Source organism: Equus quagga, chromosome 11, assembly GCF_021613505.1.
Source record: "Equus quagga isolate Etosha38 chromosome 11, UCLA_HA_Equagga_1.0, whole genome shotgun sequence".
Lineage (NCBI taxonomy): Eukaryota > Metazoa > Chordata > Mammalia > Perissodactyla > Equidae > Equus > Equus quagga.
The window spans coordinates 49,567,271-49,592,498 of NC_060277.1; the positions used below are offsets into that span (position 1 = coordinate 49,567,271).

At 41.5% G+C, this 25,228-nt stretch overlaps 1 protein-coding gene across 1 annotated transcript in view; it reads left to right on the top strand.

Annotated features, from left to right (window-relative positions):
- Nucleotides 1-576: 576 nt before the first annotated feature.
- ELOVL4 (ELOVL fatty acid elongase 4) overlaps nt 577-25,228 on the top strand; it is a 29,706-nt gene continuing 5,054 nt past the window's right edge. Inside the window, exons 1-3 of the mRNA XM_046675363.1 lie at nt 577-779; nt 21,160-21,347; nt 22,533-22,613. Coding sequence (XP_046531319.1) covers nt 680-779; nt 21,160-21,347; nt 22,533-22,613 — 369 coding nt within the window. The 5' untranslated portion in view covers nt 577-679. The remainder of the gene's footprint in view (nt 780-21,159; nt 21,348-22,532; nt 22,614-25,228) is intronic.

Genomic DNA, 25,228 nt, shown 5'->3' on the forward strand with positions numbered 1-25,228 from the left:
CTCGCCCACCTCATCCTGCTCCTCAAGATGCCCATTCTTCCTTGTCCTGTTTCCTAAGACGTATCCCGGGCGGACGCGAGGTCACCAGTAAGAAGACGACGTACTCCTCCGCAAAGGCCTGATGCTGGGGACGGAGGCGGGGAAGGAGCCTGGGAGACTCGCGGCGGGAGGCGACAAGGAGAGGGCCAGGTGTCGCTCCAGCGCCACCAGGGCAGGGGGTAGGAGGGAGGGGTGCGGGCGGCACGCGCCTGCGCGGACCTGGCTCCGGCCGCCCCCCACCCCCCGACCGCAGCATCCCTGCGCAAGAGTCCCCGTGCGCGGGCGGGAGGAGGGGCGCGCCGGCCCCTCCGCCCAGCGCGCACCCACGTGACGCGGGCCGAGGAGATTGGAGCTGCGGCGCCGGCAGGCAGGCTGGTGCAGTGCCCGGCGCTCACGGCAGGATCTCCTCCTCCTCCTCCTCCTGGGAGTCTTGACGGTACCTTTGCCACCGCCGCCGCCGCCGCCGCCGCGTCCCCGCTGCCGCGGCGCTCCGAGGAGGAGGAGAAGACGCCGCTGGGCGCCGCCGTTAGAGGGGTCGCCTGCTGCCGCTCACTACCTCGGCCGCTGCCTCCGAGGTCAACCCTCCCGCGGGGTCTCCGCTCTCTCCTCCCGCCGCCGCCAGCGCCCGCTTAGCGCCGCGATGGGGCTCCTGGACGCGGAGCCAGGCAGTGTCCTGAACGTGGTGTCCACGGCGCTCAACGACACCGTGGAGCTGTACCGCTGGACCTGTTCTTTCGCAGGTAAAGCCGCTGGCTTCCCCATCTTCGCCCGGCCCTGCGGGAGACACCAATCCCCGGCCTCGGAGCGCCCCGGCCCTTCAGCCCCCCACTCCCTGCGGCTGTTGGGGTGCTGCGGATCAGAGGAGGTGCCGGGGCGCCGGGGCCGCCGTGGGGCACTGGTTAATCTGATCCGAACGTTAAGGCCTCCTTCTCCCCCCGACGCTCGCAGGGTTTTCCTCTGAGCTTCCACCATCTCTCATCAGCTTCTCAGATGCAGGAGCTGATATATCAGATGGAGCCTGTGCAGCTAAGAGCTCGTCGCAGGAACCGCCCCACCCTGTACTCCTACATCTGCCCATCTCGTCTGACAGTTCTAACTTACGCGCAGGACTGGCTTTAACATTTAATAATATTCCGTGTGGAGAGATGCCTGGAGGAGGGGGAGGCCCCACTGGTACCTGTCTTTTTGCTTCTTCGCCCCCCTGGTTGCTTTGACACCACCTACTAATGTCTTTTAGTCTAGCTCATCCATCAACAGTATAATTTAGAATGAAAAGTAAAAACCCATTGTTTGGGTGCTTGCACCTTGGAGAATGCGGGTTTCTGAGGCACCTTTTCAACGGCACATACGTTTGAAGTGGTTGTCTGTGAACGGTTTGCGCAGTGCAGTGCAGTCAGCGGAAGGGGGAGGCTGAAACGCCGGGAAAGAAGTCAGTCTTTAGGCAGGAGTCTCTGCAGCAGCACCTGGAGCTTACCCCAACGCCTGCAGATGTGCAGTTTTCTTAAAGCAGCAAACTTTTCCCTTTAGCTGTTGCAGTTTACTTGACAGGACTGTCAGTTGGTTGATTTATGCAGCTCTTCTGGGGAAAGCAATTGTGATATGCCATTTTTATGTTTTGCCTTTTGTTTTCTTCGTTTGCTTCAGTTGCTTTTAAAGAATTTAAAAGTTTTTGAAATAAGAAATTAGGGTAACAGGATTTTAGAAATGATCTGATGATTTAAAAGTTTCTAGTCCTTTTGCACTGCATCCCAGCAGTGGAGGAAATGAACGTTCCTCCTGATGACTCTGCCTTCCATCCCTGGAACTGAAAACGTGTCCCTGTTGTTTTTGTGTTTGTGTTAGAGTAAGTGGGGTAGTGGTTACAGCATGAGTGCAGTACAACACATGGGATGTATGTTGTGGAGACAGTGTGTTGCTGGACTTAGTTCTGTGTGAGACAAAATGGTTCTTTGACAGTGACGTGGCTTTAACTTCTTTAGAAAAGTGTGTTTTTTTCTAGATCTCCTTTGACATCAAGAAATAAGCTGTTTAATTAGCCATTGCAATTGAAAATGGTTAAAAGGCAGTTTTTAATGGATTGTTTTCCTTTTTAAGTCTTTTTTCTGTGTGCCGTTACACTGAGGATATGCTGTACCTACAAAAGCTGGGAAGGGTGTACCCTTCCTCTCCTCTGTGATTTAGGTTATTTGAACGTTGCGTTGGGGCTTCCCACTGCACAGTTGTTCAGAGCCGAACCTCAGACCAGCTCTTTGGCAGGTAATTGCACCTTGCATACTTTGGAGTTCAGACATTGTTGAGGTCCTCCAGTCTTCCCAGAGAGCCACACGCGGGAGTTCTCATCCCTGTCTGTCACTCCCTTCCTATCGCAGAGCTGTCCCATCTCCTGAGTGGCAGAAAGAACAACTGAGAGCAAAGGTAGACTACACCTTCTGCGATGGTTCCTAACAATGTTTGCGTAAAAGATATCCAATGGGAAATTTTGCGCGGTTGCCTCATGTGAAAGCTTGCTACGCCTGTGAGGGCATGTAAAATAATATAACACTGCGGGCCAAGCCTGAGAGGTGAGAGTAGCCGTGGCACACCAGCAACCTCTCACTCGGCAGGGGCAGGCGGAGGGAAGGTGTGCGCCCATGCTCTGGGGATCCACTTACGAAACCTGAGACTGCGCCCTTGCTCTCTGCAACGCGCTACCTGTGTGTGTAGAAGGTATTTCTTAACCGACAGAGAGGCTTAGTGGGATGCAGTCTGCTCTGCCTTGCTGGTGTGTGAGGAGGAATCTTTTTCAGATTTAGGCAGAATAGACCTGAAGCCTGTGGTGTCCCATTTCCTCTCGCCGCCTCCCGCCTCCTTTCCATGCTCTCCACGTTCCTTTTCTTTGACTGATTCACACTGCTCCAACTCCAAGAGGATCCATCTCCTCTCACTATAGTTTCATGAAAATCTGGGTGAAGGAGTTTTAGAGTAGAAAAGTAGCTGATTAGATGAGGCTGAAGAAAAAGTTGGTGAGTCAGATGTTTGGAAAGATGGAGAAATAAAAATGGGTGGAGAGAAAGATGGTCTTGAGAACCAGTGGGGTGAGTATGGTGAAAGGATGCAGATTACTCAGGGAGAGCAAGGATAGAGCAAGGCGCCCTGCTGGGAGGGCCCACATTCCCCAACTGGTGACACGCCTCCACCTTCCTGTTTCATCTTATTAAATATTCTCTCCACCAGGGTTTCTACCTCAGTGTGAATAACCTGTATCTACTTTGTTCTGTCATGAGAGGAGCAGTTACAGATCGGTAGAGTGTATTTGACCATACAAGAGATTTTTGCCTTAGAGCAAACAGTTTCTGGAGAAAGATCATTTTGAGCTGTTATATCAAACGGTACTATTTAATGAAATACATCCAAAGCAATGTTTAAAAAATGGGCTTTTCATGGGTACATATCTAGCAATTACAGAATATGAGCCATAGTGTATTAACACAGAAAATGTTTCTTTTACTCTATTATTAACACTTTATACATTGGAATTTGAATTTTGAAAGAGCTGTACTTTTAGAAAAGCATCAAAAATAATTTTCTACTTGCCTATATTATATTTTTAGATGCTTTGAACAAGTAAGTTAATCTTGGTTTATATTATATAGAGAGAGACTCATGTGGGGCTATACCAGTTAGTGGTATGGGAGTAGGTACCCCGATGTTATTATGTTTGTTTTTTTCTTCTATTCTTTCACTTTATGAGTACATTAAAATTAGTAGCACTGGCATTCTAGGCTCAAAGTGTATAGCTAATCAAGAAAAGTTGTCTGTAAGTTTTTAAGTTGACGAATCTTAATATTCCCCAATCTGTAAATACCCAAATTATCTATATTATCCATTGCACTCACTTATTATGTTAATAAGTGCTTATCAGTAGCCTTTTGTGTAACTGACATTTAGCATAGAAACATCCTGGAGAGCCAGCATGCCCACAGTAAGGCCAGATGTCTCCTGAGCCACCATAGTTCTTTTTGATCACATATTTTTTAACAGCCATTGTTGGTGGAGTATGTGTACACGTGTGCACATGTGTGTGTGTGTTGGGGTGGTTGGCATTGCTCTCTGTTCACAGATATAGTACCCCACATTTTGGTGACAAATTTGTGTCTCCTTGGGAGTTGAAGTTAGAACATAAAAGGCCAGCCTAGATGGCTCCTTAAATTCGGTTTCGAGGGACCAGAAGGGAGAAGGAGATGCATGGTGCAGGAGGAGGAAAGACTCCTATAGGAGATGATAAAATTTGAAAGCTAGGCTTATAAAATCATTCATTCTTTCCACATGACTCGCCATGTACAGTCTCATACATGGGCTATGGGGAGAGACTGAGGGCACTTGGTCATTGTCCCTATGCAGCTTACAAAGTCTAGGGCATCACGGCCCTGGTCCGAAGGTGGTGTGATCTGTCAGTCAGGCCTCGCTGGGGCCCAGGGAAGGTCAGAAAAGTCCATCTCTACTCTTCTCATCTCTACTTCTACTTTTACTGCAGTCTTGAGTTGTGACAAGAATATATGAGCTCTGTTTTTAGAATATTTCAGCTGTTTCACCATGTGAAGTTGATGTGGGTGCTGTCAGAGAGTACTTAAATAGGTAGATTAAGGAAAAGGGCATCAAAAACTAAAAATCCCTGGAAACGGGAATGTGTCTAACCGCCGTTGAGTCATCTGGTTTGCCAAAATTGTGAGCTTGTGGGAGGGGATGTTTGACTCAGCTGGAGCAAGCCCGGGTAAGAGCAGGTCTGTCCCAGAGATTGCCAGGCCCCAAAAAGCATGTGGCTTAAATTGTATAGTTACATTAGTTTAATTATTTGTCATAGTTAATGTTTGGTTTTTCATCCATGTTATTGTCTAAAATAGGGGCTTTTTTATTTGGCCTAGCCTGGGTCGAAGTCACCATTTTTGATGTTTCTTTGAGAGAAGACATTCTGAGTTCTAGGCGACTAACCAAAGTCAAGGGGAATATTACTGGCTGTTAATGTGGAATCTCCCTTGGTCAGGGCTTTCGATGATGTTCTGCAGTTATCCTTTTCTCATAACCTCCCTGAGGCCTCTGGGAAGTCCATGCCACGTTAGGGTTTTGTTTGGTTGGTTCTTGTTGTTTTTCCCTCATCACAGTCTGGGTTCTGGTGGCAGACTCCTGGACTTGAGTGGCTGGTGCTCTTGTCCATTCCCCAGCCACACAGAACAGAACATCCTGTCACAGATGGAATTCCAGGAGAGTAAAGCAATGCAGATTCTAAAACTGGGGTCAGGGCACAATTGTATACAGATTCTTTGGCTTCGGGAGACATTGTTTTAAGAATTACACAGATAATTATATCAGACGATGCTTTTCTGATCTTGAGAGCCACAAAGAAGTTGGTCATCCTTTTCAAATTCAATTTGTTTTATTTTTTCTCAAGTCATATGTTAATGTCATTAATAAATGATTTAATATTATTAATATATGTGTTATTTTCGATTTATTGAGTCGCTTATTATTTTGAATTAGATGTATATTAGCATATAGAGAAGAGTGGTGTAATAGAATTTGTCTGTTCTCACTTTAGATGGCTCTTTTTTCTTTTTCATTATCAAGACATTCTCCTGTTAACAAATCGAGGTGCTATTTTTACTTTTCCCTTGGAATGAGAATGTACTAGAATATATTTTTAAAAATCATATGGGTTTGGACTTTTAGAAAATAAAAGGGAAGAAATACATGGCCTTTCCAAAACCAGTTTCCAAATTTCCATTCTGATGTGGTCATTCCAAATTTCCCTGCCCACAGACCTGCCTCTCTAGGCAACTTGGGTAACTTGGCTGTTGAGTAAAATGTGTATATGCCCAACTTTGTCTCCCATCACACTGTTACTTTTGCTTTTACTGCGCTTTCCCCTATTTGCCTCTTCAGATGCCCTTTCATCAGAGCCCAGCATAGGGTCCCTCCTTCGTAAAGCCTTTCTTAGTCATGGTACCCTGGAGCAGTTCATTCCTTTATCTGGTCCCATTGCCTTTGGCAATTACTTATGTATATCTTTGTGCCATTCTTTCTGTGACTCTCTTGTTTTGAACTGTTTAAACCTTCATTATTATTTACTTTTTCACTTCTTGGTACTTTTCTCCTTAATGCTAGGGTATGCCACATATATTTGTTGATTTGATATGTATGAAGAGATGACCGCCTTAATCTAGCTTAAATTCAAATAGCAATCTGGTTGCTAAAAACTAATAAGGTTTTGAACCACACCAAATTACAGAAAGTTTTTTTTAATGATCTTCATCATAAGTTAGTCATAAATTCACTTGATATTGACTAAATTTAATGAAGGAATCCAACCACTAAACATTTATTAGCATAAAACAGTTACTTTCGAGAGATATAAAATCAGATACAATTCTTCTTCTCTCTTGGTTGTCTGTGCAGAGGCACTGTCATGTGTGTGGACGTGGGGAGGGCAGCGTGGAGTAGAATGGAAAGAGCTCCAGCCTGGGGTTCACATGCCCTGGGCTTCAGTCCCGGACCTCTGCTAATTAGCCGGGAGAGTTTGGGCAAGTCCGTTTGCTTTTCCAACCTCAACTTTTTTCATCTGTAAATTTGGAGAGTTGAATTAGGTCATCTGTAAGGTTGCACCTGGCTCTAAAATTCTGGATGTAGATGCAACCTTTAAAAATTCTTTAGATAGGTAAAGCAATTTCAGGTAAACATACATTAATCAGTAATTGAAAAACCTCATTCAGTGCAATAATTCCAATCATTTCCAACAAAACTTTTATCAGTGCTGCCCAAATAGTAAAAAGAACAGATTCATATTTAGTCTTTTTTACTTTCTGTTATCTGCTCCATAAGAAATAGCTAAAGGAGTGGAAAAACAAAGGGATACAGATACTTAAGCACTGCTTTCACATGGCACTGTGTTTGTTGCCATAATACTATACCTATTTAATTATCTAGATATTCCTTGAATAACCAGGACTTAACTGTTTTGTCAAAAGTAGTAGCAATACATTAAAGAATAAGTTTATTATACCTAATGTATGTAATGTATGCAATTATACATTACATTTATTATGTGATATGCAACTTCGGAGGATGGCTTCTTGGGCAGTCTTGGGCAAGTTATTCGTGATTTTTGGCTCTCAGGTTTCTACATGTACCATGAGAAGATTGAAACTCGTGATTTCCTAAAGCCACTTTATTGACTCTTCATAATATCTCCTAAAGCGTTTTCTATAAAAAATGTAAAACTTTAGCATATATCATTATGAAAGATTTTCAATTATGGGCACTTTATCTTTGAGCATTTCTAACTTAACTTTGGAAGTATGGCATAAAATTTTAGTAAAATTGCTGAAAATATATTAGGTCTTAAAATATGGGGAAACAAAAGAAACTAAGTGGTTTTGGTGTATGTTCCTTAACCAAAATGTTGTTTTAAAAAATCATACTTTTGTATATTTTTCTTCATGGAATATTGACATTCTTCAATAAATACCTCAATTATGGTTTTTTTTAAAACAAATTTATAACTCTATTTTTTTAAGATTGGCCCTGAGCCAACATCTATTGCCAATCTATTCTTCTTTCTTCTTCTTCTCCCCAAAGTCCCCCAGTACACAGTTGTATATTCCAGCTGTAGGTCCTTCTAGTTCTGCTATGTGGGATGCCGCCTCAGCATGGCTTGAAGAATGGTGCTAGGTCCACACCCAGGATCCAAACTGGTGAAACCCTGGGCAGCTGAAGCAGAATGCAGGAACTTAACCACTCAGCCATGGGGCCAGCCCCCTCAATATGGTATTTTATTTGTGATTACATTTTAATTAGAATATAAGTCTTAGAATTTGAAAGCAGATGCATGAATCCACCACAGGAATCACTCACTGTTAGGTGTGATCACATAAAGGCATCTATGAGTTTGAACTGGAGTATTCAAAGGAATGAGCTTCTCTGTTTCATTTTTATTTGTTTGTCAAATGAAAACTTAAGCACAGATATGTATTGTGAAAGAGTTTCATATATTTTTGCATATTCAGGTGCATAGTGCCATTATTCATGGTAGCCAAGAGGTGCAAGCAACCCAAATGTCCAGTAATGGATGAATGGATAAACAAGATGTGGTACAGACATGCAATGGAATATTATTCAGCCTTAAAAGGAAGGAAATTCTGACATATGCTACAACATAGATGAGCTTTGAGGACATTTTGCTAAGTGAAGTAAGCCAGTCACAAAAAGACAGACAGTTATGATTCCACTTACGTGAGATCTCTAAAGTAGTCAGATTCATAGGAACAGAAAGGAGAGTGGTGGTGGCCAGGGGCTAGGGGGATGGGGAGTTGTTGCTTAAAGGGTCTAGAGTTTCAGTTTTGCAAAATGAAAAAGTTGTGGGGATTGGTTGCACAACAGTGTAAATGTACTTAACATTGGACGCTTAAAAATGGTTAAGATGGTAGATTTTATGTTATGTGTTTTTTACCACAATTAAAAAAAAGAATTTCATACATTATGGAATTAATATGATAGCACCTCTAGATATGATCTTTCTTCAGTGTTCAGTGGGAAAACAGTTGATTCTTTTATTCTTTTGTTTTTTCACTTTATAATAAAATGGCTTTATAAAGACAATGCATAGCTGTTGCCTTAAAAAAAGTACCCAAGGGGCTGGGAAGTAGCAAATAACTAGGAAGACAACCTTGCCTTTGTATTTTGCTGTACAGTTTTACCAAGAACCTCGAATAACCCTGGAGATAGGCCTGGTAGGCACTGTTCTTTCCGTATATTGGCGTCCCTGAGTCCTAGAAGCTGAGTAACTTGTGGATGAGCACTGTGGTGGAAATGGGTCTAAATGGGTTGTTTTGTCTCCCTGTCACACTAGCTAAGCAGGAAAACAATAATCAGTCCTCTGAACTGTGTGTCTTCTCTAATTTTACCTTGTCTTATACTGCTAGCTTATCTGTACAGTGTTGCTATTGAGAATAATAATTTGAACAAAGTCATAACACTACCAGAGATAATCTGAAGAAAGACGTAAGAAGTACTGAAAGGTGCTGTAAGGGCTGTTGTTTGAGATTAAACACTGACATTTATTTATATAAATTTACATATTTCTACCATATATATGAATATATATAATTTATATATAAAGTATAAAAAGTGGTATTTAGCTTGAGAAGATGAAGTTGACTTCCATATGATGGAGTATCTAGGACCATAAAAAAATATATTCAAAGTGAATTATGGAAGTGTTTGGCACATTTCATAATACAACAACTAGAAACTGTTGTTAATTACCGAAAAGGAGTAAATTCAGGATCAACAGTATTTTACCCAGAAGGTATTCAGCTTATAGAACTGTTAGCCAGAGAACATTTTGGCCAGAGTCTCCCTTGAAACACATGTACACACTCTGATTGGATCTTCAGTCTTTTTGTGCTAAAGGGAAACACCATTTCAATTTTCTTAAAGCCTTAAGATCATTGGCAGCACTAAGGGGAATGTTTGGACTTTAAACTCCCAGGTTGGCACAGGGAGGCGGTTTTATGAATGCTTTTGCTGAGAATCTCAGCAAAATGTGAGAACAGGGTGAGAAGGAAGACTCGGTATCTGCCTTCCATCTTGGCTTCCAGGATGTGAGGCGTCATTCTCCTGCATCAGATATATTTGTAAATAAAATATATGTTTTTCCCCCAGCAGTTTCCTCCACCTCCCCAGCATTGTTTCCCTTTTCCCTATGAACTGGTTTTTATGTATGTGTCCTTTTTTCAACCGTGAATTTAGATATCATGTGCACGTGGTGAAACTCACTGCATTTATTGAGCTTCTAGCATAGGACCATTGTGGGCTGTAAACTGTTGTAGTACGCATGTCATACACCTCATCTCATTTACTGTTCATAGCATCCCTATAAGGCAGGTATTGTTTAACCATCCTGTCATGGAGGGTAGACTTGAAACTACACAGCTGGAAAGTAACAGAGCTGGGATTGACTCAAGACCTTTCTCCTTCCCACATCGGTGACCTTTTCATAAAGCAGCACAGTCTCTGCTATGCCACAAATACTGTTTTATTGCCTAGTAATAGTAGTGAACATGTATGACATGCTTGCCGAGTGCCAGGCACTGTGTCAGGTGCTTTGTGTGGATTATCACATTTAATCCTGCTATTCCTGTGGGCTGGGCACTCTTGTTACCCCCATTTTCTACGTGAGTACATTGACTTTCCCTGGATCTTATCTATCTGGTGCTAACCCTCCCACATTGACCCTCAGAGTGATCAGTCTTCAGCTTGACTCGAGTTGATTCCCTCAGCTTATCTATGTTACTGCCTTTTCTCCTTTGCAGTCTCCGAATCCCTGTTTGTCTGCTTTCAGTGGGAAACTTTATAATTTCTCTAACTTTCTACCTTTATCCTGATGTCTGTTCAGGCAGACTTGGAACCGCAGTTCTTTTTTCTTCTGTTTTATAACTGCTCCCTCATTCTTCTAGGCTCTTGGGTGACTGTTACACAGCTGAGTCACATAGAACGTCGTTGGTCTCTTGTTCTGACCCCCTCTGGACTGTTCTCAGGCTGTCTGTTCGCTGCACCTTCAGACACCGCAGCAAACCCCGCCCCTCGCGGTGAAGACCCCTCTTCCCTCCTGTGCCCATCACACCCTGACCTCTTGGTCATTTTTTAGCCCAGCCTCTGCCTGGTCCACCTCTGCGTTCTGCAAAAGCTGCCCTTCCTTCTGTTCATCTGGGTGCTCTTCCAAACCCTGACCTTCATCCTCGTTCCTGAGTGCACGGGGTTAAAACAGAAGTTTCCCCTCCTCATCCTCCTGACTCCATAGGAAACTGATCTGGCTCTCATTCGTCCGCCACGTTCAGAATCTCTGTTTATTTCTAGAGCGTTTTATTTGTCGAGCGTCTCAGATCATTCTCTGCCCCCCTGTATCCAGTGGTATGCAGACCCTTTCTCCCCGACCTCTCCCTTCACACCTCACTGAGACCCAGGCTCGTACTTGGCTTGGAGAATATGTTAAGAACCGGAACCTCGAAGAGGCCTTGCGGTTTTATTGAGTTTATCCCTGTCAGATGAGATCTTTCTCAAACTCTTCTTAACAGTAGTCACATACGTTTTTCGTTAACAGTCCCTTTTAACAAATGTTTGAGGGCGCTTGCATGCTAGGCATTGTTATAGAGGGACATGAAGGGATCAGGGAGGTGGCCCAGGCCTCAGCATCTCTGACACACAGAGGAAGACATCAACCCTCCTTAAGAAAAGGACTGCAGATTCCCTTTGGGGCCTTTAGTGTACATTTACTCAACGTGACATTGAGTAACCATTATTTTTGTGCAACTGGTAAAGGCAAATGGAGTTTTAACAATATCACTTGCATATTAGTAATTAGTAGCTAGATATAAAAAAATGGAGTTGATTTGCAGCTGTTGGTTTTAACTTATTAAAGAAGGATGAATAGTTTTAGAGAATAACGTGTAGTACCTACTTCTTGACGTCTTGAATGTGCTCTGAAGCTACTCAGTATCTCTGGTTGGTTGTTACACTTGTGTTTTTCTTTTGCTTATGGTACGTTAAACGGATGTCGATGCCGTCAGAAGAGAAGGAAGTGGCTGGCCTATTCAGTAGACTCTGGGAACAAGTCACACTTTTATGACTTGGTGACATATTATGTGAAGTAGGCCCAGGTTTCTGAGTAGACTTAGAGCAGTGCTTCGTAGACTCCGTGTGTAAACCACCAGGAAACCTTATGAAAATACACATTCTGGCTCAGTAGGTCTGGAGTGCAGCCTGAGACTCTGCATTTCTAGTGAGCCACTAGGCAATGCTTTTCTGTTGGAGCATGGACCACACTTTGAATAGCAAGGGAATGGAGTGCTCCTCATTTCTCTGGTAATCTGCTACTGTGTAGTACTAGGGAAAAGGAAGAATTTTAAAATGTTCTTAAGCTCTTAATTTTAAAATATATTTAAGAAAACCAAATAACAGCATGGATTTTTAATAGAATGTTTAGTTGTTTTTCACCCCAACAGGGACTTTGTATATCTTTTAGAACCATATTGACCAATAACTGTTGCTCATTTTACCTGAATCGAAGGGAGATTTAGAAATGTCTTGAGTGTTTATTCTCATAGTAGCAGTGGCTCTAGTAATAATATTTATTTTCTAGACGTTTGGTGGCCTTCGTTCAGTCTGCTAGTCCTCAGGCGTTTGCTGGGTGCGTGTGCTGTGTGAGCCTTCGTGGCTGTAGAGAGAACAGCCCAGCCCCCACCAGCTCTGGTGTGGGCCACGATTGAGCAGACAGAGACTGGACTGAGCAGACAGAGACTGGACGGTTGCATGGTATGATAGAGGTAATCACAGTCTGCTTTACAAACTTCAAAAGAAATACGTAGTTACTACTTTTAAGTGCAAAAAGAGTTCATGTTGGGGGCCGGCCCGGTGGCATAGCAGTTAAGTTTGTGCATTCCACTTCGGCAGCCTGAGGTTCGTCAGTTGAGATCCTGGGCGTGGACCTACACACCGCTTATCCAACCATGCTGTGGCAGCGTCCCACATATAAGATAGAAGATAGAGGAAGATGGGCTCGGATGGTAGCTCAGGGCCAGTCTTCCTCAGTGAAAAGAGGAGGATTGGTGGCAGATGTTAGCTCAGGGCTAATCTTCCTTAAAAAAAAAAAAGTTCATGGTGGAGGGTCTTCCTATGGAGGGTTTTCAATTTGAGCCTCAAAGCAGCTCTGTGATTTGGGGCATCTTGTCGCCCTCGTTTTACATGGGAGGAAGTGTGGCTCAGGCAGTTTCAGGTTCACGGTCATGGGGCTGGACAGTGACTGCTAGGGCCAGAATCCAGTTCTTCCTGCGGGTCCTGTCCCTGACTCCTGTGCCACACTCCCTCTGCTCCATGTGACTTCCCAAGTCATCACCTGACTGGGATTATTTCTTCCTATAACCTTGTGCTCTTTCTGGTTAATTCTAGGAATTTGGATGTTCTAAAAATAAAAAAATTTTACTGATTTTTCTTTTAGGATGATGATCAGCTTAGACTACTTGGGGGAAGAAAGTTCATTCCGACGAGTGGAAATCCTAAATTATGAAAAGCTTTTAAAGAAATCAGCCCTTAAAAAAGGAGGAGGTCTAAGAGGGATTTTTAAGGAAGTTGCTTTAGTATATACACAGTGATAATTTGTTGTAAGAATTAATTACAGTTGTTTGTATAGAAGTAGAGATTTCTAAAGGACTTGGATTACTTCAAAACAGTTGGATTATAAATATTTTATTATTAAAATCTGGTTTACATTATCTAAAAAAGAGGGCTTTTTTTTAAGAAAAAGTCTTTCTAAGTAATTCAAAATTCAGAGTTAGACTTGTTATGTATTTGATCTGAATAAATTGTAAAATCTGCTATCTTCTCAGTATGTAAGTTATCAAATGTCCTGTCTTTTCAGTTTAAACTCTCCTCCTAAGATTAGTTAATGATGGTAATTTTCCTTTAATTTGGTTTAACTCTTCTCTTGGAAGAGAGGAGGATTTTAGTGGTTTGATTGTTGTCAATAATAATGACAGCACAACATTGGCTGGGCTCTTCCTCTGTGTTGGATGTTGTCCATATAGTGTCTTCCTCCTCCCAGCAGCCCTGCTGTCATCCACAAGGCCAGAGAGACTGGGTAACTTGCTCAGGTTTATTCAGCTGGTGAGTGAGGGAGCTGGGATTCTGATGCTGGTAGCCTGACTTGAGAGTCCTGTTTGCAACATAGAGAACTCCTCCAGATCAGGACGAAAAGGCCTAGAAGACTTGGAAGGGCTTGACTTTTAATGGGAAGGGCTCAGATTATTTCTGACATAAGACACACTTGTGAGAAGATGTGGCGTGGAGAGGCAATCAGGTGCCAGAAGCAGTGGCTTTGTGGTGTCCGTGTGTGCTAGGGACGTGCTCACTTAATCATCACACACCAGCCCTGTGAGGGACCTGCTATGCCCTCGTTAGAAAGCATAGGAAAGAACAGGTGATTCTCGTCTATAGCGTCTGCGCCTACTCCATCGCTTTGAAACGTCTTATTCCCTTGGTCTCCATGGTGTCATTTTCTCTTTTCCTCGCTGGCTGCTTCGCTGCCATTTCTCCCACTCTTTCTTTGAGTGTTCCTCAGGGTGCAATCCTCCATTTTATTCTCTCGTTCTTTGTGCTGTTTTCCTTGCGACGTCAACCTCCGAGGTAATTTTCATCGCCAGGGCCCCCTCTGTGTATCTGCAGCCCTGGCAGCTCCTCTGCAGCTCCAGAGCCTGCCGGATGCCTCTACTTGGGTGTCCCACAAGTACTTCAGGTACAGCATGTGTGAAAACTCACCTGATGGTCTCCTTCCAGATCTGCTCCTCTTCCTTCACGCTCCACCCAGATCATGACTTCACCATTGATGCCGCCGGCCAAGCCAGAAATCTGGGAGTAACCCTGAACTTTTCTCTCTCTCACCTTTCACAGCCGTGTTGGTCACCGAGGGTAGATTTTACTCTTCTGGCTTCCACGTCTGCAGCCCCCTGAGTCCAGGTTTCCATCATCTCTTGCGTTATATGGTCTCCAAGTCTGACTGCCCATCAGTCATGGGGGAACTTTGAGATCATAGTAGAGAGGCTACTTCACTGGATCTGGGGCGGGGCCCAGGAATCTGTATTTTTAACGAGCAAGTGATTCTTGTGTGGGCAGCCTAGCAACAGACAGAAATTCGAGAACCACTGATCCCACTGGTTTCCTTGCCTCTTGACGTATCCTCTTCCTCTTGAGTCCATCTCCCGCTGCCTCCACATGGTCTTTTAAAAGCCAAATGTTATCCCCTAGTTTTAACCAATCAAGTATCTCCCCATTATCTACAGGATAAATTGCAGCCTCTTCAGCAGAGTTTGAAAGACTATTCCTGGTCTGATCTGACCTATAAATCAATCATTTCCTGCCGTCTTTCCTTGAATATATCCTTTACCTCAGGCCTGCTTAGTTTCTGACATAAGTGTTTTATTTCCTGCTTCTGGGCTATTTATACATATGGTTCTCTCTGCAAGAAGGCCTTCTTCCCTCCCTGTCTGCTTGGCAGATTCCTGAGAAACAGTTCCCAGGTCTGCTCTTGAAGTGTGCCTTGCCCCGTGTCTCCTGCCCACCACTGCCCTTGAGACTGCTCTCTGACACTGCACTCATCACGCTGCAGAGCAGTGGATTTTTCGTGTCTGTCTCCTCCACTAACAGATGACGAGTTTGGAGAGGCCAGGGACCAAATAACCTGCCCCAAATGAGTCACTCAGCTCAGAAGGGGCAGACGGTCTGACTTCAAAGTCTGTCCTGTCTATCCTGCCCTGCTGTGTCATTTTAAGATACAAATCAAGTTAAGAATAAAAACCTTTTGGTGGAGGATGTTCAAGGGACGCCCCACTTTAGATGGACCATTTTTTCCTCCCATTTTTTATAAAGGAATAATTTACATATAATAAAATTAACTCTTTAGTGGAAAGTTTGTGAGTTTTGACAAACACGTATAGTTGTATAACCATTACTTGGCCTTTTAATACAGATAAAATTGTGTGATTGCTGACCAAACTAATGTTTGTAAATAAATCAATCCCACTCAACATGAGCTTTATGAAACAGTCAAAATGTTCTAAGTGGACACTATTTCACCAGAAAGAGTTAACCCTTAAGGGTCTGGAAGGGTTTAGATAATATGTCTAAGTAGTTATTATTATTAAAATAAAATTTCTTGCTCCTGAACTTGATTTGCTGTAATACTTAGCCTTAGGTTTCCTTAAATTGTTGTTTTTTCTTTTTGGTGAGGAAGATTGGCCCTGAGCAAACATCTGTTGCCAATCTTCCTCTTTTTTGCTTGAGGAAGATTGTCCTGAGCTAACATCTATGGCAGTCTTCCTCTATTTTGGGTGTGGCACATCTCCACAGCATGGCTGACGAGTGGTGTGCGTGTTCACACCCAGGATCCGAACCAGTGAACCCCAGGTCACTGAAGCAGAGTGTGTGAAATTAACCACTATGCCACTGGGCCAGCCCCTAGCTTTGCTTAAATTTAATTTAAAATCAAAGGAGACAGGTCTTTCTACTCATAGAAAGAAAGACCCAGTGGTTAGAAATTTTCTGAGTTTAGGTGACGTTTACCTCCCTGAAACAACTTCTCATTCTGCCCCCTGGAAATAGAGAATAACTCTAATCTCTCTTTAGGTCTTTTAGTATTCGAGGAGGCCTCTTTCTTTTTCCAGGCTCGACTCCTTAGTCCTTTCCCACCACTCTGTGTGTCATGGCCTCGGACCATGAGTGCTTTGGAGGCCATGGTTGAGTATCTCTTTTCCTCCTTTCTGTGAAAGGAACTTTGGTAGGTCTCTCTTATTTTCTTTCCCGTGAAGGAACATGGTTGGAGTCACAATTCTGTCTTAAAACATCGTTTGTACCAATAACTTAGGAAGCAGTCGATGGGAAATTGTCTCCCTTAACGTGAGGTGCGTGGTGACTGAGTGGCACTGGAACAGCAGCTAGGATACATGAGGCTCTTGCTGTGCCTTCTTGGGCAAGTCTCTTGACCTCTCTGAATCTCATTTTTAAGATAAAGGGATTATTTCTAAATCTACAGTTCTACAATTCTAGTTCAAATAAAGGTTTACATGACAACATGAAAGGCTTAAAAATTGTTAACAAATAGGTGCAAAATAAGAGCAAAATCACTAAGACATGAAGCTATGAACCTCATGTTACTAAACAGATTAATATATAAAATGCACAGATAAGACAGTTTGTCAAACAAATTGACTAGAGTCGATTTATATTTGTGCCATATTGATTCCCCCTCAAAAAAGCTTTTAAATAGAGAATTTCCAAGAAGGTGACATAAAACACATTTGAGCCTTGGTTCCTCGATGACAGAATTTGCTTTAATGGTGGCAGGAGGGATAGGGTTTCAGTAGAATTGTTTTCTCAGGTTTTTTCCCCTAATAAATTCATGGTGTGGAACCCCACCCATAGCTGGTGGGATTAGGATGTTGACGACGTTTAGAAATAGATCTCTTACTCTAATACGCGTAATCTAAATTTGGATTCAGTGTAACTCACATGAATAATGGAGGATTTAATTTAGCTTTAAAATACGTTATTTAAACATCTGAGTTAATGAAAACCTGGAGAGTTCATTATTTTAATGTATTTAGAGATTATATAAAATACACAGAGCTTCCGTACTCGCGGTTTTCCTTTGCTCTTATAATCCACCGTCATTCTTTGCGTTCAAGGGACCTGTTAGTGGTGGTGAATTTTCATATCCTTGTATGACACTATTGTGACACACTCAATCCTTATTTTTAGTGGAAAAAGGAATAGATAAAAGAAGTGTAGGATATTTGAATGTTGTCAGAAGTACTAAAGGAAATATTAATGCAAATAAATGCAGAAAGACATAACTGCCAAGAGCTGCAGAAATTTCATGCAAATATTATCACAGGATGGGAGCTGTTACAGTGCAGTTCAGGTGCTGACCATTCCTACAACTTCCGTAATAATCATTGGAGGGGGATTTTGTGAGACTCTCTGACCCTTGTCACCTGGAAGGGCTAATTTGAGAAGGATGTGGTGTGAAATGTGGCCATTTGTAGGCTGAAAACTGGGCTTTGTTATGTGGTTGCTGAATGAATGCGTGACCTGCATTGTTGGGCAGAGAAGTGAGGGCACTGCCTTCTTTCCCTGGAAAAAACAAGGAGGTCAAGAGGTTGAGCCTTATAGGGTACACACGTACTAAGTACTGGGTTGAAGTGTTGTGGACTTGAGGTTAAAATTGGTGCCAACGTAGAGGAGGATCCAGGCAGAGCTGAGGACAGGCGTGCTGGACACTGAAGAAGCTTTGGTACTAATCAATGTGCTGCTGGATTTCACTGCAGGGACAGAGAATAAAGCACTAATATGAAAAAAAATTATCCACCCCTCATTTATTCGTCAAATAAATGTTTAGGCACCTTGATAGGCCTTGCAATACAAGAATGAAAGACCCAGCCCTGCCTTCAGGGAGATTACTTTTTAAAAGAAGGTCGCAGGACAGTGTGAGGGTGCTGTAATGGAATAGAAACATGCGCCGGTACCCTGGCAGTGCACAGTGGGTCCCCTGACTAGTTAAAATTGCCTATTTTCTTGATCCAGTTTTTCTCACCTTCAATTCCATTCTTCCTCCTAATTATTGTTGTTAAAAGTAACAATTTTCAGAAATAAAAAAAAAAAAACCTAAGGGATCAACTTTCTTGCTATTCAAAGGGTGGCCCATGGAATATTGGCATGGCATCAGATGGAGCTTTCTAGAAAGTGCAGAATCTTCCTAAAAATGGGCTGCACTGTAGACCCACTGAGTCAGAACCTGCGTTTGAACGATGCTCCCTAGGTGGCTGTTTTTCTCCTTGAAGTTGCAGAAGCACTAATGCAGTTCACCTGCTCTCCGTCAGGTTTTCTAGAAGAAGAGGATGAGGAAGGAGTGTGCCCTGGGGGCCTTTGACTGATAGGGTTGTGCATGCCTTCTCCCGGGCCTTGGTTACTTCTTACCCGCGCTCCGCCCCGCCCACCCCTTTGCTCTTCTCATAGCCTCTGTGTTTCATGTTGTCAGACCTGCAGCTTCTTACTCCTGTCTCCTTGCTCTGCCTTTGGTAGTTGTCACTCTAAGTTTCTCTGTCGAATGAGAGAATGGTACAGGTTTCCCACCCTATACATCAACAAGAATGAGCACTTTTATTTCTTCGTGATTTCTGGGAAATTTTTGGACCTGTTTCTCTGATATTTTTCTACTTGCTGCTCAGCGCTTAAAGGAAGTCAGTAGGAATTCTGTGAGAATGAGAAATAGTCCATGATGTTAGAAATTTGAGTCTCCTTACAGATCAGTTCATCTTCCTTTCTTTCCTACATAGATTATCCCATAACAGGGTCCTTTGGCTCTTGCATCAGTCTCATGGTAAAAACAGTGTCTGCCCTCTGGTTCTGGGTGGGAGCAGCACACCACAGCGCTCCTCCTGCTGTGACCTGGTGTGGAACAGGGCTCTAGAGTTTAGGGGGTTTGTATTAAATCTTTTTTCTATAATATAGAAAAGGATTCTAAGTAGATAAATATCCCATGTTTTAAGGGGGCCTTAGGCATGGAAAGATATGGCCATAGAAGGATACTATGACAACTTTAAAGAAAAGTGAACAGTCCCTGATAAGATCGTAGTGACGGGGCTGGCCCGGTGGCAGAGTGCGCATGTTCCGCTTCGGTGGCCCAGGGTTTGCCTGTTCGGATCCCAGCTGCGGACATGGCACCGCTTGTCAAGCCATGCTGTGGTAGGCGTCCCACATATAAAGTAGAGGAAGATGGGCATGGATGTTAGCTCAGGGCCAGTCTTCCTCAGCAAAAAGAGAAGGATTGGTAGCAGATGTTAGCTCAGGGCTAATCTTCCTCAAAAAAAAAAAAAAGATCATAGTGGCACAATGTTTCCAACAGAAGTCAGCCACTCCCTCCTTTTAAGAGGTTTACCTTCTCTTCTGTCTTTTAAGTGTTTTAGTTTACCTCTGGAATATGTTTTGATTCGAGTGATAGAACCATAATTTCCATGGATAGATAGATGGTAGGCCTCCTCTGTAAACTATGAAGTAAAAGGAGTTTTTCTAGTTTACTTGTTCTCCTGTGTGTTTTCTTTCAAGTCACTATCCCACCTTTCTAACAACTGTTTCATAGAAACCATAGTTATGATGTCACTTCCTGACTTTGGAGGCTATGTGATTAAATGTTGTTCTGCTTGTGTTTCATGTCTTGTATCTTATTTTCTATTGACAATTATAGAAACAGATTAATTTATTTTTAAGTAAAGTGTTTTGAAACATAATTATCTAATCCAGAGCTTTTTATCATATATAATTTTAGTAAAACTGTCAGTATAATAGGGGGACATTGTAATGAGCAATTAAATTTATTTAGGCTAGGTTTAGGAACTGGCTGAAAGGTAGAAATTTTGGGTTTTTTTACTATTTTAAAAATTTATAATATTCCTCAGAATAGAACATAGAAATGTTTTGCATTACCAAGAATAGATTAGACATTAGATGCACAACCTTTAAAGTGCTTTTTAGCTTTTAGAAATATAAAAATTAATTTCAATATCTTTTTATAATGTATTACAATATTACTTTTTGTTAACCGCAGATTTCATTTTCATGCTTCTGTTAGAAATGTTTTACTTGTGGCAAAACTGTATTGTAAAATTGATTCATTCATTATATTTATACATATGTAAAGTAAATGATTTATAGCTTTAGAGAAAAGCACATAAATTGGTTATCTTCATGGGTTAAGAAAATAGACTCATATCCTTAAGGAAAAAGTTAGAAAAATGTCTTGAATATTTAATCATTTAAATAGATTACGGAACTGTGATGATCTCTAACTTAATCCCCGAACATAACTGGGCTCCTGTGTCGGGCGTCCGCTGACCCCCAGCTGCTCACGCCCTGCTCTCTCCTGCATTAGGCACAGGCGCGGCTGCCTAGCTGCCCTGGTCGGTTTCACCTCGTTAATGTGGAGGATGAGTTTTCCTCTTCTGTCTGTGAAATCTTTCATAAACTTTTCATCCCCAGCTTGTTCTGTATTTTTGGTGAGCTTATTTCTTCTGGGCTCTCTATAAAACATAATGTGCACCATATGTAACAAAACTTCATTTTCAAAAGCTACTCACAGGATCAGTCTTGTTACTTTGTTTTTTTTTTTTTTTAAGATTTTATTTTTCCTTTTTCTCCCCAAAGCCCCCCAGTACATAGTTGTATATTTTTAGTTGTGGGTCCTTCTGGTTGTGGCATGTGGGACGCCACCTCAGCATGGCTTGATGAGTGGTGCCATATCCGCACCCAGGATCCGAACCTGTGAAAACCTGGGCCGCCAAAGCAGAGCACATGAACTTAACCACTCGACCACGGGGCTGGCCCCGTTTCTTTGTTTTTTATGCCTTGTATTTTGTTGAGACTCAATGGACAGTGATCTGTATTTGGTCAAATTAGGAAAACCAAGTTGAGACATTATAATTCCTAGTAAATTCATTTTTAAAACATTTACTGTGTAATGAATTTTATGGTATTTTGTTCCCTCTGTAGATAAGCGTGTGGAAAACTGGCCTCTGATGCAGTCCCCATGGACTACGCTTGGTATCAGCACTCTTTATCTCCTGTTCGTGTGGCTGGGTCCAAAATGGATGAAGGACCGAGAGCCTTTTCAGATGCGCTTAGTGCTCATTATCTATAATTTTGGCATGGTTTTCCTTAACCTTTTTATCTTCAGAGAGGTAGGTTTATTCAAATCAGTCTATAATAATTCCCCAGGGTTATTGAAATTGCAAAATGAAAATGTTTAAAACCATCATTATAACATTGTACCCCAAGATAACTGTTAGCTACTCTAAAAATAAATTTTCTATTATTGATGTTTTTCATTTTTGGATAACAAAAATATGAAACATACATAAAGTGTGAGACAGTTATTTAAGATGGAATTTGGAAGCAGAGAGACTGGATTCTAAAACAACCCTTACTAGCTTTTCTGACCTTGGAAGTTATTTAACTTTTCTAAGACTCATTTTCCCCATCTGTAAAATGAGAATAATACCTACCTTTTGGGTATCAGAGATAAGTGAGACAGTTTTGCAGTGTTTGGCACATATTAAGTGCTCAGTGAATAGTTGCAGCTATTTATTTATGATTCTCATTCAGCAGTGTCGGATTTGGTAAGAGATCCAAATACGCAGGTGTAAAATACAGTTTCCAGTTAACTCCCGTTACAGAATGTCGGTGTGTTTTGAGTTGGCACTAAAGTGAGTCAACTGTTAACACAACGTTGCTGCTAATCGGCATGTTCTTTTCTGGGCACCAGCAAATGCTTCATGACATTTTGAAGGGAAATCCTAAAGGCTGGATTGACACAGCCATTTTTCAAGTTGTGAGAGTGTAAGAAATTTGTTTTCCAAGAGACTCCTCATTAAAATTCTTTATAAACCGAACTGGATGTGATACTGGGAAAATAGAATATGCTCCTTAAAAAAAAATCTTTCTTTAATTGACAACTTAGCCTACAGAATCCAAAGTTTGTAAAAAACTTTAATTTATTTGGATACTTTTACCTAATTTTTTAGATGCACACCACTCTGGATCAAGACTAGAAGTCACTGCAATTCTTAGCTCTGAGCCACAGTTTATCAGAGTTTCTCTTAATATTCTGAAGTAGGTAGAGTTGATGTCTCAGTCCAAAAGTTACATGTGATTTTTAAGTTAGACTTCAATTTTAGAATAAATTGACACACAGTAAATGTTAGAAATTCTAACACATTTAATGTGTTTGTTTAATATGTTAATGTTTAATGCATTTGGAATTCTTTTAGACAATACTGCTTTTTAAAATAATTTGAAAAGTTGCATATTGTATTTAGTATTTTTAATGCTGTATCTACTAAAGATACTGTTCCTTTTTTTTCCAGTTATTCATGGGATCATATAATGCAGGATATAGCTATATTTGCCAGACTGTGGATTATTCTGATAATGTTCACGAAGTCAGGGTAAGTACATTAAAAATACTATTACTCAGTAGAAGTGGGTTTAATATTACAGTCCCCAGTCTGTACAAACGTCCTTTAATACAGTGGTGTAGTATATTGGATTGTTTGAGTCAGTAAAGCTATGGTTTTCTTTAAAAGTGCATGATGGAAAATCTGTTTTTGTACCTCCAGTATCTCTCCTTCCATTTGGTGGTGTGAGAGTAAATATGTGTTGATTACTAGAATGTAGTACTTAAAAAAAAGTTTCATATTTAGCGTAAAGATGATAATTTAGATTTTTGTTGTTTTGGTCAAGGATAGAAACTCCTAGAGTCTAATTTATTTGTTAAGAAAGTCTGAAGAAAAACAAACATTTTATAAATGGTGTGGTGTTTAGCAAATTAAGCATAGCACAATTTGTATAGGTATAAACTCAGTTTGTATTGTAACCGCAGAAAAATAAACCACTGGTAATATAATGTTATAATATTTTACTTTCCAATCACCCACATCAGTAAAATTACCATTTTACTCAGTGGAAGAAGCAATCAATTATTTTATGATTTATTGAACTCCTCTAGTGTACTTTCGTTCGTGTGAAAAATTATATATACATGAGACATGTATATAAAACATGTTCTGTATTTTATGTTACATGTAATATATGTAGTAATGATATATATAGTAGCTTCCATTGAAAAAAATAACTTTTTGTCATCAGAGTTGGACAAATAAATGTCAATATTTATCAAGACCCAAGACCAGATTGCTTTAGTGTCCTTGCCGTTTTCTGTCTGTGTCTTCATTTCCCTGTTAGAAGACTTACGCACGGACGAAAAATCACCCCCACTGGTTGTCATGTTGGTTTTATTCCTCCAGCAGATGTGTGTTGAACATCTGCTGCGTGCAGCTAGAGCGGGGGCCCTGGGCACACGGGGGAGAGAGAGATGAGCCTGCCTTTATGAGCTGTCATTCTAGGGACGGAGGGAGAGGCAGACAGCCGTCACGGCGACAGTGGTTAGCAGCAAAGTAAAACCCGGGTGAGACTGAGAGAGAAGGAGGGGAGATGCTTTATTTAGATTTATGGGCTAGGAAAACCTTCTCCTCTGATAGCTGCGTTGCCAGAGACGCTCCTCAGTGGAGAGCCGCCCCTGTGGTCTTGCCTGGTTTAGGGGAGGGGAAAAGGAGAAGTGTTCAGCTTGCTTTCTTCTTGGAAAAAGCCCTGGATAAAACAACACACTAACATTTTTAGGATACAGGTTTAAAAATACGACTCTGGTAATTGTGAAGCTACCCTCCTGGCATGCATAAAAGGCCAGTTCTTTTAAAAACTAGCTATTGTGAGAACTGTCACCTAGGGGGAGAAAGAACCAGAGATTCGCAACAAACTGCATTTGAACTTTTCCTCCCTCTCTCTTCTCTTCTCTAATGTTAAATGTAGTAGAATAAACATTTCACTCAGAGACTCATGTTTGCATTCATTGTTAGGTGGCAAAGAAGTATCACTTTACACTTTGATGTAGCCTATTCAAAGACAGTGCAGTTTACAGACTAAAGAGGATTGCTTGTAACTGTTGGTGAATTGTGGCTAATTCCGAGGCCCGGATGGGGGAAAAATAAGACATTCTCTCTTACCTTCTAGATAAAGTTTATTTTGCCAAAATGGGAATAGTTACTTTGTTTGAAAGTACTAACATAATAGTGAATATTAAATATAGTCCTGCTGTGAGTAGTTAACTATTTCAAGCCTATTTTCAACCAGTTTTATCATTTTCAACAATACTTTTGCTTAAGCAAATTCAGTAAATAATTCTCAACCTGTAAATACAAGACTTTATTTATTTATTTATATAAATATTTATATATTTATTATATATTTATTTATTTATTTATTTATTGGGCCTTTCCTATAACATGAGGAAGGGAGCTTTCAACTCTGAAACCCCTCTGCCTGCCTGTGAATGCATCCCTCAAACCCTGACACACAAAGGTTTATGTTATCATCAGATTTCACTTATGACCTGCCCTTTTGGTTACTTGTACATAGGACATTTATCATAGGAAATATTTGACATAAAAAAGTTGAGTTTAGATTACTATTATAGTAGGATTCTCGTGAAATATTTTAAAACATATATACAGAGGTCACTTCTTACTGGGTCTTTGGATCCTTAATCTCAGCATGTAATGTAATCTTTCTGCACCATCTGGTGTCTTAATTAGAGCCAGGGAAAGAAAAGACTTATTCATGTAAGCAGGATTATAGTTATGACCTAGGAAATATTTGTTGTTTTTGCTTATTTGTTTCAATTTATCATTTTAAAGATTTTACTGCCTAATACAAATTATTGTGATTGGGAACTGACTTTGTTGCACATGTTAAAGTGATAGAGGGTCAGGCACTAGCAGAAACCAGTTGCTACACAAAAATACTTGCAAGAATATCTGAGGTACAATACAGCTAAGCGTGAACAACTGAAACACTTTACCAAGTGAATCTCGCAGCCTCTCCACCAGCTTGCAAGGCTTCTCAGTGTGCAGCTCCGTGTTCACCGGTTTGGTAGTACATGACATCCAGCTACGTACAGACAGAAAAGTTTCTCTAAATTGTTGGCACTGTGTACAGAGAGCTCTGG